General features: G+C 36.2%; 1 protein-coding gene across 1 annotated transcript in view; it reads left to right on the top strand.

Annotated features, from left to right (window-relative positions):
• Window positions 1-14876, top strand: part of HYKK (hydroxylysine kinase) — a 331090-nt gene that overhangs the window by 255669 nt on the left and 60545 nt on the right. Inside the window, exon 4 of the mRNA XM_044077553.1 lies at window positions 2826-3009. Within this exon, the coding sequence (XP_043933488.1) occupies window positions 2826-3009 (184 nt within the window). The remainder of the gene's footprint in view (window positions 1-2825; window positions 3010-14876) is intronic.

Here is a 14876-nt window from a genome sequence, read left to right as displayed (position 1 = left end):
CTCAGAAAACGTCTTAGTTCTTTTCATCATCTGCTAGGCCTACCCTTGGGAAAAGGTGCCCTGTTCGCACAAGTTGAGTATGGCTTAACCTTGTTTGCTACCTTCTTTAACAAGAACACATCAACACTACAGACCTTATCTAATAGCATATGCCACTTCTTCAGCAGTGACCTCACCTTGAACATCATTGCCGTACTTTATCCAGGATGGATCTGGCTCATAGTACAAACCATATCCACCCAGCTGCCCCCAACTGTTCAAATTACTCCACCAACATGCCCCTTTCTAATTGCAATGAAACTTATCGCTACTACCCCAAATTACTACAACCTCAGAAGCAAGAGTACAGTTGGCACTACTTTCTAAACTATATATAGTTTCTCTTTCTCCAAAACTGTGGCCATCCCTTCCTCATTATCTCACTGAACATTCTAATTACACTAAGTTCAGGCCCCAAACTGTGGCCATCACTTCCTCATTATCTCACTGAACATTCTAATTACACTAAGTTCAGGTCCCAAACTGTGGCCATCCCTTCCTCATTATCTCACTGAACATTCTAATTACACTAAGTTCAGGCCCCAAACTGTGGCCATCCCTTCCTCATTATCTCACTGAACATTCTAATTACACTAAGTTCAGGCCCCAAACTGTGGCCATCCCTTCCTCATTATCTCACTGAACATTCTAATTACACTAAGTTCAGGCCCCAAACTGTGGCCATCCCTTCCTCATTATCTCACTGAACATTCTAATTACACTAAGTTCAGGCCCCAAACTGTGGCCATCCCTTCCTCATTATCTCACTGAACATTCTAATTACACTAAGTTCAGGCCCCAAACTGTGGCCATCCCTTCCTCATTATCTCTCTGAACATTCTAATTACACTAAGTTCAGGCCCCAAACTGTGGCCATCCCTTCCTCATTATCTCACTGAACATTCTAATTACACTAAGTTCAGGCCCCAAACTGTGGCCATCCCTTCCTCATTATCTCACTGAACATTCTAATTACACTAAGTTCAGGCCCCAAACTGTGGCCATCCCTTCCTCATTATCTCACTGAACATTCTAATTACACTAAGTTCAGGCCCCAACTCAAACAGTTTCTGGAGGAGTGATACAGATGCACATGCTAGAATGCAGGATGCATGACTTAATCTAACACTGCTCAGCACTAGGTTAAATCCCTTGCATGTCACCAGATTTACACCACTACTCTGTTGGGTACTAGCATGTTTCTTCTTCCTGTAAATATCTATGCGGCTTCTCTTTGTCCTTGCACACTATCTTACAACTTTTCCCTTTTTCATTGTCTCTGTGTATTTACCATTACATATCTCTTGCGCTGTCCTCTAAACATCCTTTATAATTTCCAAGGCTAACCCTGCTTCTCACTCTTCTTGCCACTTCTGTGATTCTACTTTTTTGATTGTCCAGTGAGCCTCTGAACATGGTTTATAAAGTTTGTATACAGCATCTCTCTCTTACTGACTAGTTTGTATTACCTTTGTGTTGCACTGTTGGTTGTAATGGTTACATTTTTGTTGCTACTGGTTGGAATGTAAACTGGGCTGAGCCTGCGGTTGGTCATGCTGTGACCAGTGCCCTACCCCAAAAGCCAAAATGTAAATAAGTCAGTAAAAAATAAACAAAAAACACATTTGTCTACAGTGTCCATGATATTGCTGTAGGTGGATTAGACATTCTAAATTGGCCCTAGGCATGAGTGAGTGCATGTGTGTGTGTGCCTTCTGTGGAAGGTTGGGCACCGAGCTGGCAACTCGACACCGTAAAACTCCACTGCCAATCATGAGAGGACAGGTGATCCACTGTGGTGACCCTTAATCGGGAAAAATCCGAAAGAAGAAGAAGTCCATGGTATTAGGTAAATCTGCTTTCTCCCAAAGGTACAGCAGAATAGGAGCTGAATATTACAAATATTGGGAGAAACAATCGTAGCCTTCTAATATGAATAATGTGAGAGGCTCTGCCTCTACGAAAACAAAACACTGTTCAGATGGAATTTCACACTTTCCTTTGCAGTGGAATTCTAGTTGTCTGCATTCATACAAATGTTAAACTTGACTATTATATCTTTATATGTTGAAATATATTATAATTTTTGTTTAATCACAGCAGCTCCTTTATGTTTTGTGACCAGGGTGAAGAAGGTGTTCTTTAGTTTTTTTTTTTTTTGGTTATTTAGCATATTAATTCACATGATACATTATAGATAGACATTCTAAGTGTACTGTATGTGTATGGATAATAGAAGTGAACACAGAGGACAGCACTGCAAAAGCTTATGTGATATATGCAAAATATAAATAATACAGCACAGTATATTGAAGTATGCTAGCACACTTAATGATTAAAATGAGCATTATGAGCAAAGCTGAAGTCTGTTATCACAGAAATGTCGATCTCCTTCATTCTCCTTATCTGTGTATGCTTACTTGCTGGTAGTAATTGAAGTATTTCTTAATCGGACTAATTTTTAAAATAGAAAAGGCACATGTCTCCCTTCTTTCCTTACACTTTTATCACTTTGGCTAATTTACTATTGAGTGTTTAATTTCTCGATGGTATATTTCAGCTGATATGGTTGGTGTCACACAATATCACTTACAATACAGCCAGTTCAGGAAAATAATTCTGCTTCAAGCATACATTTCATTGTGGAATTTTTACTCCTCTCCTGTAAGAGCATATACATTGGATGCAATAGTAGAAATGGTAACATTTTATAATTTAGTTTCTTCAGCTGTTTTGCATTTCTTGTTTCCATTGTCAACATTTCGCTTCTTAATGTATCTTGACAGGAATTTCAGCATCCAAAACTCAAAAGTCTTTACCGTGAAAAATTCATTTGGAAGCTGACAAATGTGCACATGCTGGAAAACTTCCTTGATGTCTTGGGTGAAAGCAAAGAAAAAAGAGTCGTGGTAGATGTCATTCAACAGTTCAAGGAGGAAATCCAGCCAAATTTAAACAAGTTTCGTCCATGTGAGTGTAACTTGACTTGATAAGATGTCTCAGTACTGAAGCAAGAGGGCTTACAGTATTAACTCCCATTACAGAGGCATATCCCTTGAACACAGTTTATTTTGATATCATGTTTTTTTAAGCTTATGATTTTGCAGTATATAAGAAATGAAACAAAATCATAGAATCAGACTGTCTGCAGGTCGGACTGTCTTCAGGGGCATTTTTGAAAAAATATACAGGATGCTGGCAAATAAAGTATTACTGGGACCACCCATATTTTGTTACTGTATCCCTATATTTCTATTTACTGTGACTTTTTTTTCCCACTATGCCTGCAGTGAGAGCACCCTGATTAGAACTTCAGTTTACTTCTTTTAAGTAAACCATTCCTCTCAACCTCTTAGCACACGAAATCTGGACAAAGCCTAAAATTATGGGGGGGGGGGGGCAAAGGGACAAAAATAGGGACTGATTTTAAATATAACGCTTATAAACTTAGAAAGTTGCTAGAATGACCGTTTTTGTATTTATATGCATTTTTCGAATATTATGAAATCTGTAACTCAAATGAATGTCATTATTTAGTGACTTCAGTCCTCAGTGATTTGCCAGAAAAACAAATATTTTATGAGGGACCGACCAAAACTATGAGGCAAAAATCTGGACATTCTGCAAAAATCTGTACAGTTGAGAGATATGAAGTAAACTGGTTATTAGGAATACAGTGGGAATTAATGTTGGGACAGGGGAAAGGTCTGCTATCAGTTCAGCACTTTGATAACTGCTGCTGAGACAGACCCTCATAGATGAGTGTGTAAATAGGATAAGCCACTATTATGCACAAGTGAGTAATCAATGACTACCCCCCCCCCACACACACACCCTCAAATGGGTACACATTATGGAAAAAAGACAGGCATTTGTGTTCCTGCTGAATGTTGGCTTGTAGCAGAAATGAAGTGCAGTGATGGAGGTTAAAGATTTATGGTCACTAAAATGAATTTTGTCTTGCATGTAGTAACTCAAAATTGACAGAACTTTAGTGCATTCAAAATACTGTATTGCACATTTATGTGTGGAAGCAGTACATTTTTCTGTCTTGACCAAGTTTCTTTTCTTACTTTTGTTGATATTAACTCTGCCATTTTGTAAGGCTTCACACTTAACAAACAAATAATATTGCACTTGTGAACATTGCCAGTATTTTCTGACATGAAATTATTGAAAACATTCCATCCTGGATGAACGTTATTTTTGTGGTTTGTAGGTATATAATGGCTCAAGATACCGTTGTTTTCCAGCTTAGGAATTACAAGTTGCTCTGACTTGTATGAAAGTTCAACTGCTTTTGCATAAAAAAAAATATATATACTTTTAAATGAAGGTGTTTTATGTGAAATAAATTTGTACCTGAAAAAAGTAACTGCTGATTTAATATTGAAATGATATAGCTAATTATGATTTTATTTATACATTTTATTAACTGGGTAAGATAGCTGTTATAAGGGCCTTTTTAACTGTGACCTGCGCCATAAGGCATAATTGAAAGTACAGTAAAGCATTGACAGATATCACAAAAGTGGATAGATAAGTAGAGGATATATATTAATTCAAGCATAAGGTTACAGGTATGCAGCCTTACAAGCACAGCATTGAAGATGTGCAATAAGGCGTAGTGGAATATAGCACTGAATAGGCAGTTAACTTTCTGCCTGTTTTACATGCTTTTAGGTTTCATTTAGAGGAATGTTTGCATGTGGGTGTTGGAGCAGGGCAGCAAATCTTTAACTGGTTTTGCTGCAGTTATCTCCAGTTTAAGATAAAATTCATCATTTATTTTATTTACTTATTTCAATTTGTTGAACTTGTACCTGCTGGCTGTCTAACCTAGTCAGCATCAGCCATGGGGCCTTGCCTTCATGGCAGGCCTTACATTAAGCAAGTTATGATCCACCCAACTACTTAACCATTTTTATATTCAGTTTATAGGTGAGACAGTTTGCACACAAAAGCTAAGGCAATACTCTAATTTGCCACTTGCTATACAGCTGTTATTGTATTTCCAAGTTCAGCCAGGATCTGCTTAAACAATTTAATTGATGCCTGATGCTATGTTAATCAGTCAGTCTGGTACTGACATCCCCCATTGGCTACCTTTAAATACTAACCATTTGAAGTCAAGCCAAATTTCATCTTCTCTGTGGACCTTCATAGGATCATAGGAAGTTACTAGGCTATAAGCCTAGCCAAGAATTTAGCCCATATTCAAGTTAGCACCCTATATCACTGTCCAGCAGGGACATAGGTGGAATCCTAGGGGTGTAGTTTCTGTTCCCCATCCAGTTATCCAGGTTGCTCTTAAAAAGGTTTAATGAAGTACTCTGCTTTACATGGAGAGGGAGTCTATTCCACAAAAGGGGGAGTCTCTGAAGCACAAATCTGTCCCACCAACAAGTCCTGTTGATGTTACAGACCAGGTGAGGTCTCACATACTGGTTACTCAAGTGGAGCTTGACTTGCGGATATGCAGCAATGCCATCAGGGTGGGGTCTAAGATTGCTTTGTATGCCAGACAGAGGTCACCTCTGAGGAGTCTGTAGGAGACTGTGTAGAGGGACAGGGCTTTTAGCCTATCTGTGTAGGGTAGACGTTTGAGGCCTTGGATTCTCTGGGTGAGGAATCTCTGTGGTCTCTCCACTGCTGCATGTGCTTTGTGAGATACATGCTGAAAGGGGCATTGTATTTAATAATCAATCTTATAAGGGAAGAATACAGGGATGTTATGACCACCTTGTCCCTGGATAAGATACCCTTACTAATGAGGTGGGCCATATGAAAGCTTTCTGTACAATGGGGACAATATGGTGGTCAAGTCAGTTTGCTATCAACCTGGGTTCCCAAGTCCCTCACAACTGATTGCATGCTTAGCACCTTATTATCAGTGTGATAATTTGTGGGAATGTCATTCTCACCAAAAGGGATGATGATGCCTGCATTTCTTAGCATTCAGTTTGAGGCCATGTTTCTGGCATCAGACATTTGTTTGGGTGTGACCGTCTTGGAGGATGTCCACATCACTTGAGGAATTGATGACAGCACCCAGCTTGCAGTCATCTGCAAACGTGGTCAGCCGTAGCCAACTAGACTTGGCCTGCACCTATGAGAAGTATATGCCAAACAGCAGGGTCCCCAAGACTGATCCCTGGGGTACACCACTTGTTACGGGTCTACTACTTGAGGTAACTTCCGCTATTTTGACTAGATAGAAGGAAAATTGCTTCAGGGACACTCCTGATGGATAACTGGTTATATCCATGCTTTATTTTATATATATAAAAAAAACATAGTAGTCAAATCTGTTCAGTCAAACTGATGACCACTTGTAGGCAGGCAAACCCCCCACACTCTGGTGCACCCAAACTATTATATAACTAGCTCTGAAGGTGCGCACCCTTATGGTAAACTAAAAACAATGTTGGTAGTCACCTGTTCAAATGAATGGGTGTAACTGTCTTTATTTCACTGAAAAGGACCTCAGTATAAATAAAACACCTCCTGATTTAATCAGACAACCAGCCCACTGCGTGGTGGTGATGCAAGTCTGGCAATGGGCTAAAAATGGTTGTCAGTTTGGTAATTCAAATGCTGGGTGAAGTGACCACAGTAGGGAAAATCCTGAGATGCTACTCAAGATAAGGATTCAAGAGTCATGTTGTGATCCTTTAGAAGTGGGCCACTTCAGAGGTAGACTTGTTTGCCACTTGGGAGAGTATGGTGCTAATAGGACAGTGGACCTATTCTCTATTTCATGGTACTAGAGATTTCTTTTTTTTTCAATAATCAGTCTTTATTATTTTCCAATTACATAACTACACACTACTATATATATATATACAATATTTACATGATTGCTTCCAAAAGTTATACAAACGATATATATTAAAACATATTATTATAAGGAAATATAACATGAAAATACCATCAGTTTTTAATATTATTACAATCAATAACTAATCTAAGATTGAGTCTGTCTTATAAATATATATCCTAAGTAACAGTGGATAAGAACCTCTAGGCCAACACAATATTAAAGATTTGCTGCCATATTTTAATATTATTTATGTTTTTCTTGTGGTCATTGAGTAACAGTTTGTGCGCTAATATATGTCTTATAGCAAATGTTTTAAAATTTTCCCAAGATGTCTGAGTCGGGTTCAACCAATTTGAAGCTATGTATAGTTTCATTAATAAACAAATATTCATGATTATGATCTTTTTTGATTTGTCTAAATTTTCTGGGGGAATATGTAGGATCATAAATTCCCAAGAGAGTGTTGATTGTTGGTAGCCCATTTTCTGTAATTGAAGTTTTAACGAATTCCAAAGTTTAAAAATGCATTTGCAACTCCAAAACATGTGAAGCAGGTCAGCTGTCTGGTCTATGCAGTATGGACAGTTAGGCGAGTTCTTTGAATCAAATTTATGAAGAGTAAGATGGGTATAATAGGCATTATTGAATATCATCAATTGCGTAAATAATAATTTTTGTAGCGATACAAACTTTAATGTTAGTTTAAATGCTTTCAAGATCTTCTTATCATCAACTAATGTTAACTTTTCCCTCCAGTAATTCGATAAAAGAATATGTTTATTATACTTCATCTCTTTTATCAGTTTATATGAGGAAGTTATATATTTTTTGTCTTGTATCAGAGCTTCCCAAAGATTACGACAGATATTTAATTCCTCTTCTTTAAATTCAAAGTTATTAAAATAATTTGTAGCCAGATCTTTTAATTGTCTCATAATAATTAGATAGGAAATAGGGAGACTTTTCTCTTTTAGAATATCGTGAACTGATATCCAAAGCAAGGGGTAGAAATCCAACATGATTAAATCTTTTATTAGAGGGAATTTCTGTAAGTCTATCAATTTCTTCCCTAATAATATGTTTAGGTTCTTGTGAAGTGGTTGAAATACCATCATATACTTTAATAAGTTTAATGAGGTAAAAAGATTTTGAATTGAAGTTATATAGCATTTTATGTGTTCCATTAAGTCAAATTTACTGAGTGTTCCTCTATTCAAAAAGGGTAGAGCTTTACAGTTAATTCCCACTTTAGTTACATGTCTATATGTTAAGACCAACCATTTGGGTGCCCATTTCAGACTATGCTTATCAAAGTGAATCGCCCTTAAAATTCTATTAGCATTAATTATCAAATAATAAGTTTCAAAATCCGGTAAATCTAGACCTCCCCTATTTTTGGAGCCATCAATTTCTCGTATGTTATCCTCGTTTTCCTAGGCTCCCAAATAAATCTCCCTAGTCCTATGTGAAGCTGTTTAAAAAATTTCCTCGTGATTCTAAGTTGTGTGGCTCTAAGTATATATTGTATTCTTGGAAGAACATTCATTTTGATAATTGCAGTTCTTGCCATCATTGGTAATTTCAGTTTACTCCATCTTGTTAAATCTAATGTTATCTGATCCCAAGTTGATTTAATATCATTTATAAAAAAATCTCCATTATCAGTTGAAAATATAATACCCAGATATTTTGTTCTCTCTTCCGTCATTACTTGTCCTATCAATGGTAGCAATGAAAATGGTGTAGGTGTCTTTAGTGGGAATATTTTGGATTTCTTAAAATTAAGTTTATAGTTAGAGATTTTCTCAAAGTCTTCTACTGCTTTTAATATTTTCTCAGTATCTGATACAGGTGTGGTACAGTATATATTTAAATCATCTGCAAAAGCAGCCATATTTATTTTCATACCATATAATATTGGGGGATTGTAAAAAACATTTTAAGATGTAAAAATAATGGTTCCAAATAGAGATTAAATAAAATAGGAGATAATGGGCACCCTTGTCGGGTACCATTTTTAATTTGTATTCTTTTAGAGCATTCTTGATTGATAAATACATTTGTGTATGCGTTATTATATATTTTCCTTAATGTTAAGATAAAATCCTGAGGTATATTGAAGTATGATAACATATCAAATAGATATACCAAGTTAACTCTGTCAAATGCTTTCTGCGCGTCAATTATGAGTGCATAAATATTGAAATTTTTGTACTTGGCATAGGAGATTAATGTGTGAAGCGTTAATGTTTTATCAGTGGTCTGTCTTCCATCCATGAACCCCGCCTGTTCCTCTGATATTATTAGATTTGTGACCCTTTTCAGTCTATTTGCCAGAATAGATGTCAGAATTTTCATGTCAATGTTCAAGAGCGAAATGGGTCTATAATTATCTGGGTTTTTAAGATCACTTTTATCTTTCGGTATCAAAATTGTCTTTGAAGCATTAAAGTGGGGATCATTAATTTTATTTTGAATTATATAATTAAATGTCTGTGGAAGTATTATACTCAAAATCTCACTAAAAGTTTTGTAGAATTCAGAGGTCAATCCATCCGGCCCTGGGGCTTTATGTGGTTTCAGCTTCTTAATTGTTTCTGTTACTTCCTCCGCTGAAATCGGTTTAATTAAATCCCCATGAGACACATTATCAATACTCGGGAATGTGATCTTCTGTAAGAAATCTTTCCTAACTTTATCTGATAAAAATATCTGCTGATCACCATATATCTGATCAAATATTGTTTCAAAAGTATTCATAATATCTGCCTTATTAGTATATGTTCTATTGTTATAACATATTTCTGGTATTAATAATGTTGATTTTGCTTGGTTAATAATTCGTGCTAGTGCTTTTGAGGGAGTCTGAATATGATTTTCGTATTTTACTAAATTTCTCTGTTCATAAAACGATAGTTTACTATTATGTAATAAAAACAAATCTTTTTGGCATTTTAATAATTCTGTTTCTGTTTGTTTATTGTAGCTCCTCATTAACTCTTGATCTAGTAACTTAATTTTGGTTTGTAATTCTTGTAGTTCCTTATTTTGCATTTTTTTATAATATGTAGCTTTCTGAAGGAAAATCCCTCTTATTTGAGCTTTAGTTGTAGCCCATTCTATATCAACAGGGTTGTCTATTTCTGAGGAGGTTCTGGAGTAACTGTTTGAGTGTCTCTTTAACTTCTTTCAATATGTCATCTTTCCTTAGTAAATATGGATTTAAAGACCAATTATATCCTCGAAGTCTCCTATTACTCATATTATTATTGTTTAATGTTAATGTAATCTTTGAGTGGTCCGATAGTTGTCGTGCTTGGGTAGAAACACTTGGGTCAGCCGCAATCAGTACTTCTGAGATAAAAAAAAAAATCAATTCTTGACCACATTTTATGGCAGCTTGAGTAAAAGTAAAAATTCTCTGCTTTCATATGCATTTGTGTATGTTTAAATGGGTCATATAATTTAAAATCAGTTTTAAATTCTTTCAATGCTAACATTGCCTGTTTATTAAAAGCTTTAGATGAACCGAGTTTATCTAATTTGGGATCTTGATATGAATTCCAATCCCCTCCCATTAATATATAACAGTTATTATATTGTTGTAAGATGGAGTAAAGGGAAGTTATAAAATGGTGCTGATTAGTGGAAGGGGCGTATATATTCATAAGTACTATGGGTTTATCATAGAACTTGGATACCAGAATCACTAAACACCATCGTCCCTCTTTATCTACCTTGATATCTAAGATTTTTTCTTGGTATCGGTTTTTAATTATAATTGCCACCCCTGCACTGTTCGTTGTCCCTTCCACCGCCACTATCTCCCTAATCCATTTCTTATCCTTCAGCGTATCCCACTGATCATTAGTCAAATGAGTTTCTTGTAGTGAAATAAAGTCTGCTTTTGATTGGAAAAAGAGGTGTAAAAATAGCTTCCTCTTTCGCATGTTCTGGAGTCCTTTAACATTCCAAGATTCTATTGTCCACATGTGAAGCTTTTCAAAAGTGTATTCCTATTCCTACTATTAAGAGATAATCTTAGATTACAGTATTTTAACTTGTCATGAATTATTTTGAAGCAAATCTGACATCCCATCCCTACCCAGTGCTTATCCACTATTCCTCTGGACCAGGATGTACATAGGTTTTTCACATTACTTGAATGTCTCTGGTTCTCTAAATTTCTAACTCTACAACCTAACATAAAAACCCCAGGCAAAAAACCTACAACCACTATCTCTAAATCTACAAAGCTTAATCCAAACATTCCCTACTAAACACTACTAACTACTGAACTACAGCTCTGGACATATTTATATAATCAAACACATTTACTAATTGTTGTATAAAAATCCAGTTTAACTAATATCTCACTATATTAATAATCAGCAATAACCCTAATATATTTTAACTTCTTGTCATATACACTAGTAATTATTAATTCTTAGATAAAACAAAACAATCGCTAAACATTGCAAGACAATTCTAAGCTTATTTTAATTAAATGTTCTAACTGCTTTAGTTAATTGTCTTCTTTCAAAGGTAACAGTCTGTTAAAACTTGTAGAATATTATGTGAAACAGTAAGACTGTACTACAGAAAGCATATGGCTAAATGACTGTGTCTATATAAAATACATTTAAAATACTAGAGAAAGGGAAAAACTAACTATAATATTTGAAACAGTTCAAGTTCACAGTTTGCATACATTTGTTATACAAACACCATCATGTTACTCTATTAGCCAAATCATACACATACATTTCCTAATTAAAACTGAAAAAAACAAAAAAAACCAAAAAGCTATCTAAGAGAAGAAGAGAGGAAAGAAAAAAAGCAACAAAAACAGAGAAATAGAGACACAATTACCATAGTCATTCACAGTACAATATAGAACTCTTCTATTTTAACCAGCTCATTCACATTAGTATTTCCTACCTGAACAGCTGTGCATTCCTCATATCCCACTGAAGCTATTTACCCTCCAAATAAGTCCAGGAAGCTTCGTTTTTAACTTTAAACAGTTTCTACAGCTTCCCTATAGTCCTTCCTGCTTGATCAGCTTATTTTCTCCATTTCGATTTCGCGACAGGGGAATCAGTTTGCAGACGGACCTCCCGGATGCGTTACATTGAAATCAGTCCCCCTGCAGGCTCCAAAGGACTTCCTGCTACTTCGTGGCTTGTTTACGATCGTTGAAGCCATAAATCTTCGGAAAAACCTCGTGGAGATGCTGGAACTTCAAGATAAAGAGGTAATTAAGTGTTTCCCAGGGCCTGGTAAAAAGAAAAGAACAAACAAAGAGTTATAAAGCCTCAGATCGTCGTAAATATGGAATCCCAGTCTGTCTGATGCTGAAAGAAAAGCCTGAATGCTTTGATCAAGCTTCTGAAGGTGGCAGTGCTTTGAAAAGCTTCAAAAATGTAGGTTTTGCTTCTTTTTTAGTGTTTATTGAATATTTAGTACCATCCACTGTGAAAGTTAAAGTATTAGGAAACTTCATTTGGAATCTCATGTTTTTTTCAATCAAAAACTTGCAGTATGGAGCTAGCATCTGCCTAGATTGCCTTATTTGTATTGGTAAGTCCTGTGTCATGGAAATCTTATTATCTTGCCACATGATAAGTCCACCATTCTTTTTAATAGTTAGAAGTATTTTGCTTGCATCTTGGTAATTCATTATTTTAGCATAAACAGGTCTAGGTGTATTTGAAGCAAATGATTCTCTGATTGCTCTGTGAGCTCTTTCTATAACAATCTGTTTAACACTGTCAGAGTCCTTAAACAGTGTTTCAAGTATTTGTATTATAGTAGCATTAAGCTCATTGTATTGGATTGTTTCTGGGATTCCTCTAATTATTATATTATTCCGTCTGGATCTTGCTTCCAGGTCCAAAATTTTATTTTGCATGCTTTGAATGTCTGTGTCATGAGAGTCTGTTTTTTTCGTAAACATTATTATTTTATCCTCACTTTCAGCTATTCTGGTTTCTGCCTTATCCATCCTTTCCAGCACTTGATTACATGTGGCACTAAACGTAAGCATTTGAGTTGATAAGTCTTTTAAGGCTTCTTGAATAGGTAACAGTGCTGATTTAATTTCCTCCATGCTGACCGGTTGATCTGGTTTGTTTGTTATTCCTGTTTTTGTAATCTCCCTATGTGTAACTGTTTTCTGTCTTTTAAAGATAGCTTCTTTCTCCGGTGATTGCAAAGCTGATAGTTTAGTTTTAGAAGTTGTGATTTCCATAGTTTTGTCTTCTTTTGACATTTTGATATACTGCAAACGTATTTATATCAGAAGTAAGGCTTCAGCTGAGAGATGTAGAATTCCTTTGTTTGTTGCTCTGTTCAGAGTCAGGCTGACCATCAGTTCCAATCCTGCTATTAAGAAATATTTTTTCTCTATTTTTTCCTCTCAGAAATGAAGATAGATCTTAGTACTTTAGTTATTGCTGCCAATTAGCTTGTTTACTCTTGTGATGTCTCCACAGGGTTAGATTTTATTTCTGATATCTGAAGAGCTGTAGACTTGCAGTGTTTAAAGAATGGCGGCCATCTTTCGGTACTAGAGATTTCTGCACACTTTCCCATCATTCCCTGTGATTTTTACGAAATCGCAAAATTTAGGAATCAACAAACTTTTTCTGGCTTCCCCTTGGGAATCAAGAAGGTGTGATTTGATGCTGTCAGATGGTGTGTACAAAACCATACTGGTAGAGGTCAAGGAAGTCGCCATGACTGAGGTAAGGGCTGGCTTCACCACCAGGGCCTAACTGTGGGTGTAGATTCCCTACTTTTGCTGGATCTTCTATTCAGGGTGTCAAAACTGACTGATACTGCCAAGAAGTCTTCACTTGACAAACTTACATGGGTCTGTTGAAAAGCTTCCTCATTTGGACAGAAAGGCATTTTTCTGCCTCCACATTTAGCCATCATGTACATGCTCCTCACTTGTTTCAGGAACCAGCATGTCTTAAGTTTGATACACCACGGTCAAGGTACATGTGTTCATTATTTCTGCATGGTATAACTTGGACTGTGGCCAAGCATCAGCTGGTCAAGCAATTCCTTAAGTGGGGTTTTCATCTTTGTCTATCTTTGAAAAGCCCCACTTTTCCTGTATCTATTTCATAACTATATGGGTGGGCATGTCAAAAGACCCTATTCAGCTACATCCCATGCACAAAACAGCTACATATGATTTTGAGTTCAGTGTGTCCAATTTACAGCCTTAGTATAGCATACCATTTAGCAAAATGAATTTGCTATACAGTATAGCAGAATGAGTTTAGTAAGCAGAGTTGGATATCATACAGTGGTACAGAATGAAGAATTTAACACTGTTCCCAGTACACTAACATTTATAGATTCATTGAGTTTACAAGGCAGAGTCAGTTCATGGAACATAATCACTTTGCTAGTACCCAGTGTTATAGAATGGCTGTTGCCTCTTGGAGGTTTATGAAAAAGATTATATAGACCAAGAAACCTTGGGATGATTGGAAAAAGAAGCAACGGTGGAAGTCCAAAAATATAAAGAACAAAATCCAGAGATTTTTGAAAGGTATAAAACAGAAATATGGTCATGGGAAAGAAAGAGAGATCTGATATGGTGCAATATTTATGCAAAGGAGAAAGCCAAATTAATCAATGCAAAAAATGCAGCCCCAAAGATATTCAAAGGGAAATGTAGGAAAAGGCATCCAGATATGGAAAATTTCAGAATACAAAAAATAAGATTGCAAAGAAGGAATGTACAACAGAAGATTAGTAAAGCAGAAGTTATAAAAATAGAAGATGAAGTCATGGCATACCTGCGAAGGGAAGGATTTAGTATAGAAAGTTTAAACTAATGTCTTTCGGCTTTTCCCAGTTAGGGGTCGCCATAGCAGAACTCCGGTCTGCTAATGATTAGAAGTGGATTTTTACAGTGCCGAGGTTCCAGCCCGACACCCAACCTTCAAAGAAGGTACACCCATTCACGCACGCACCTACCTGCATGTCTTTA

Source organism: Protopterus annectens, chromosome 7.part0, assembly GCF_019279795.1.
Source record: "Protopterus annectens isolate FY-2018-M chromosome 7.part0, PAN1.0, whole genome shotgun sequence".
NCBI lineage: Eukaryota > Metazoa > Chordata > Ceratodontiformes > Protopteridae > Protopterus > Protopterus annectens.
The sequence above is the reverse complement of the archived record's forward strand: the minus strand, read 5'-3'. Positions and strand labels throughout refer to the sequence as shown.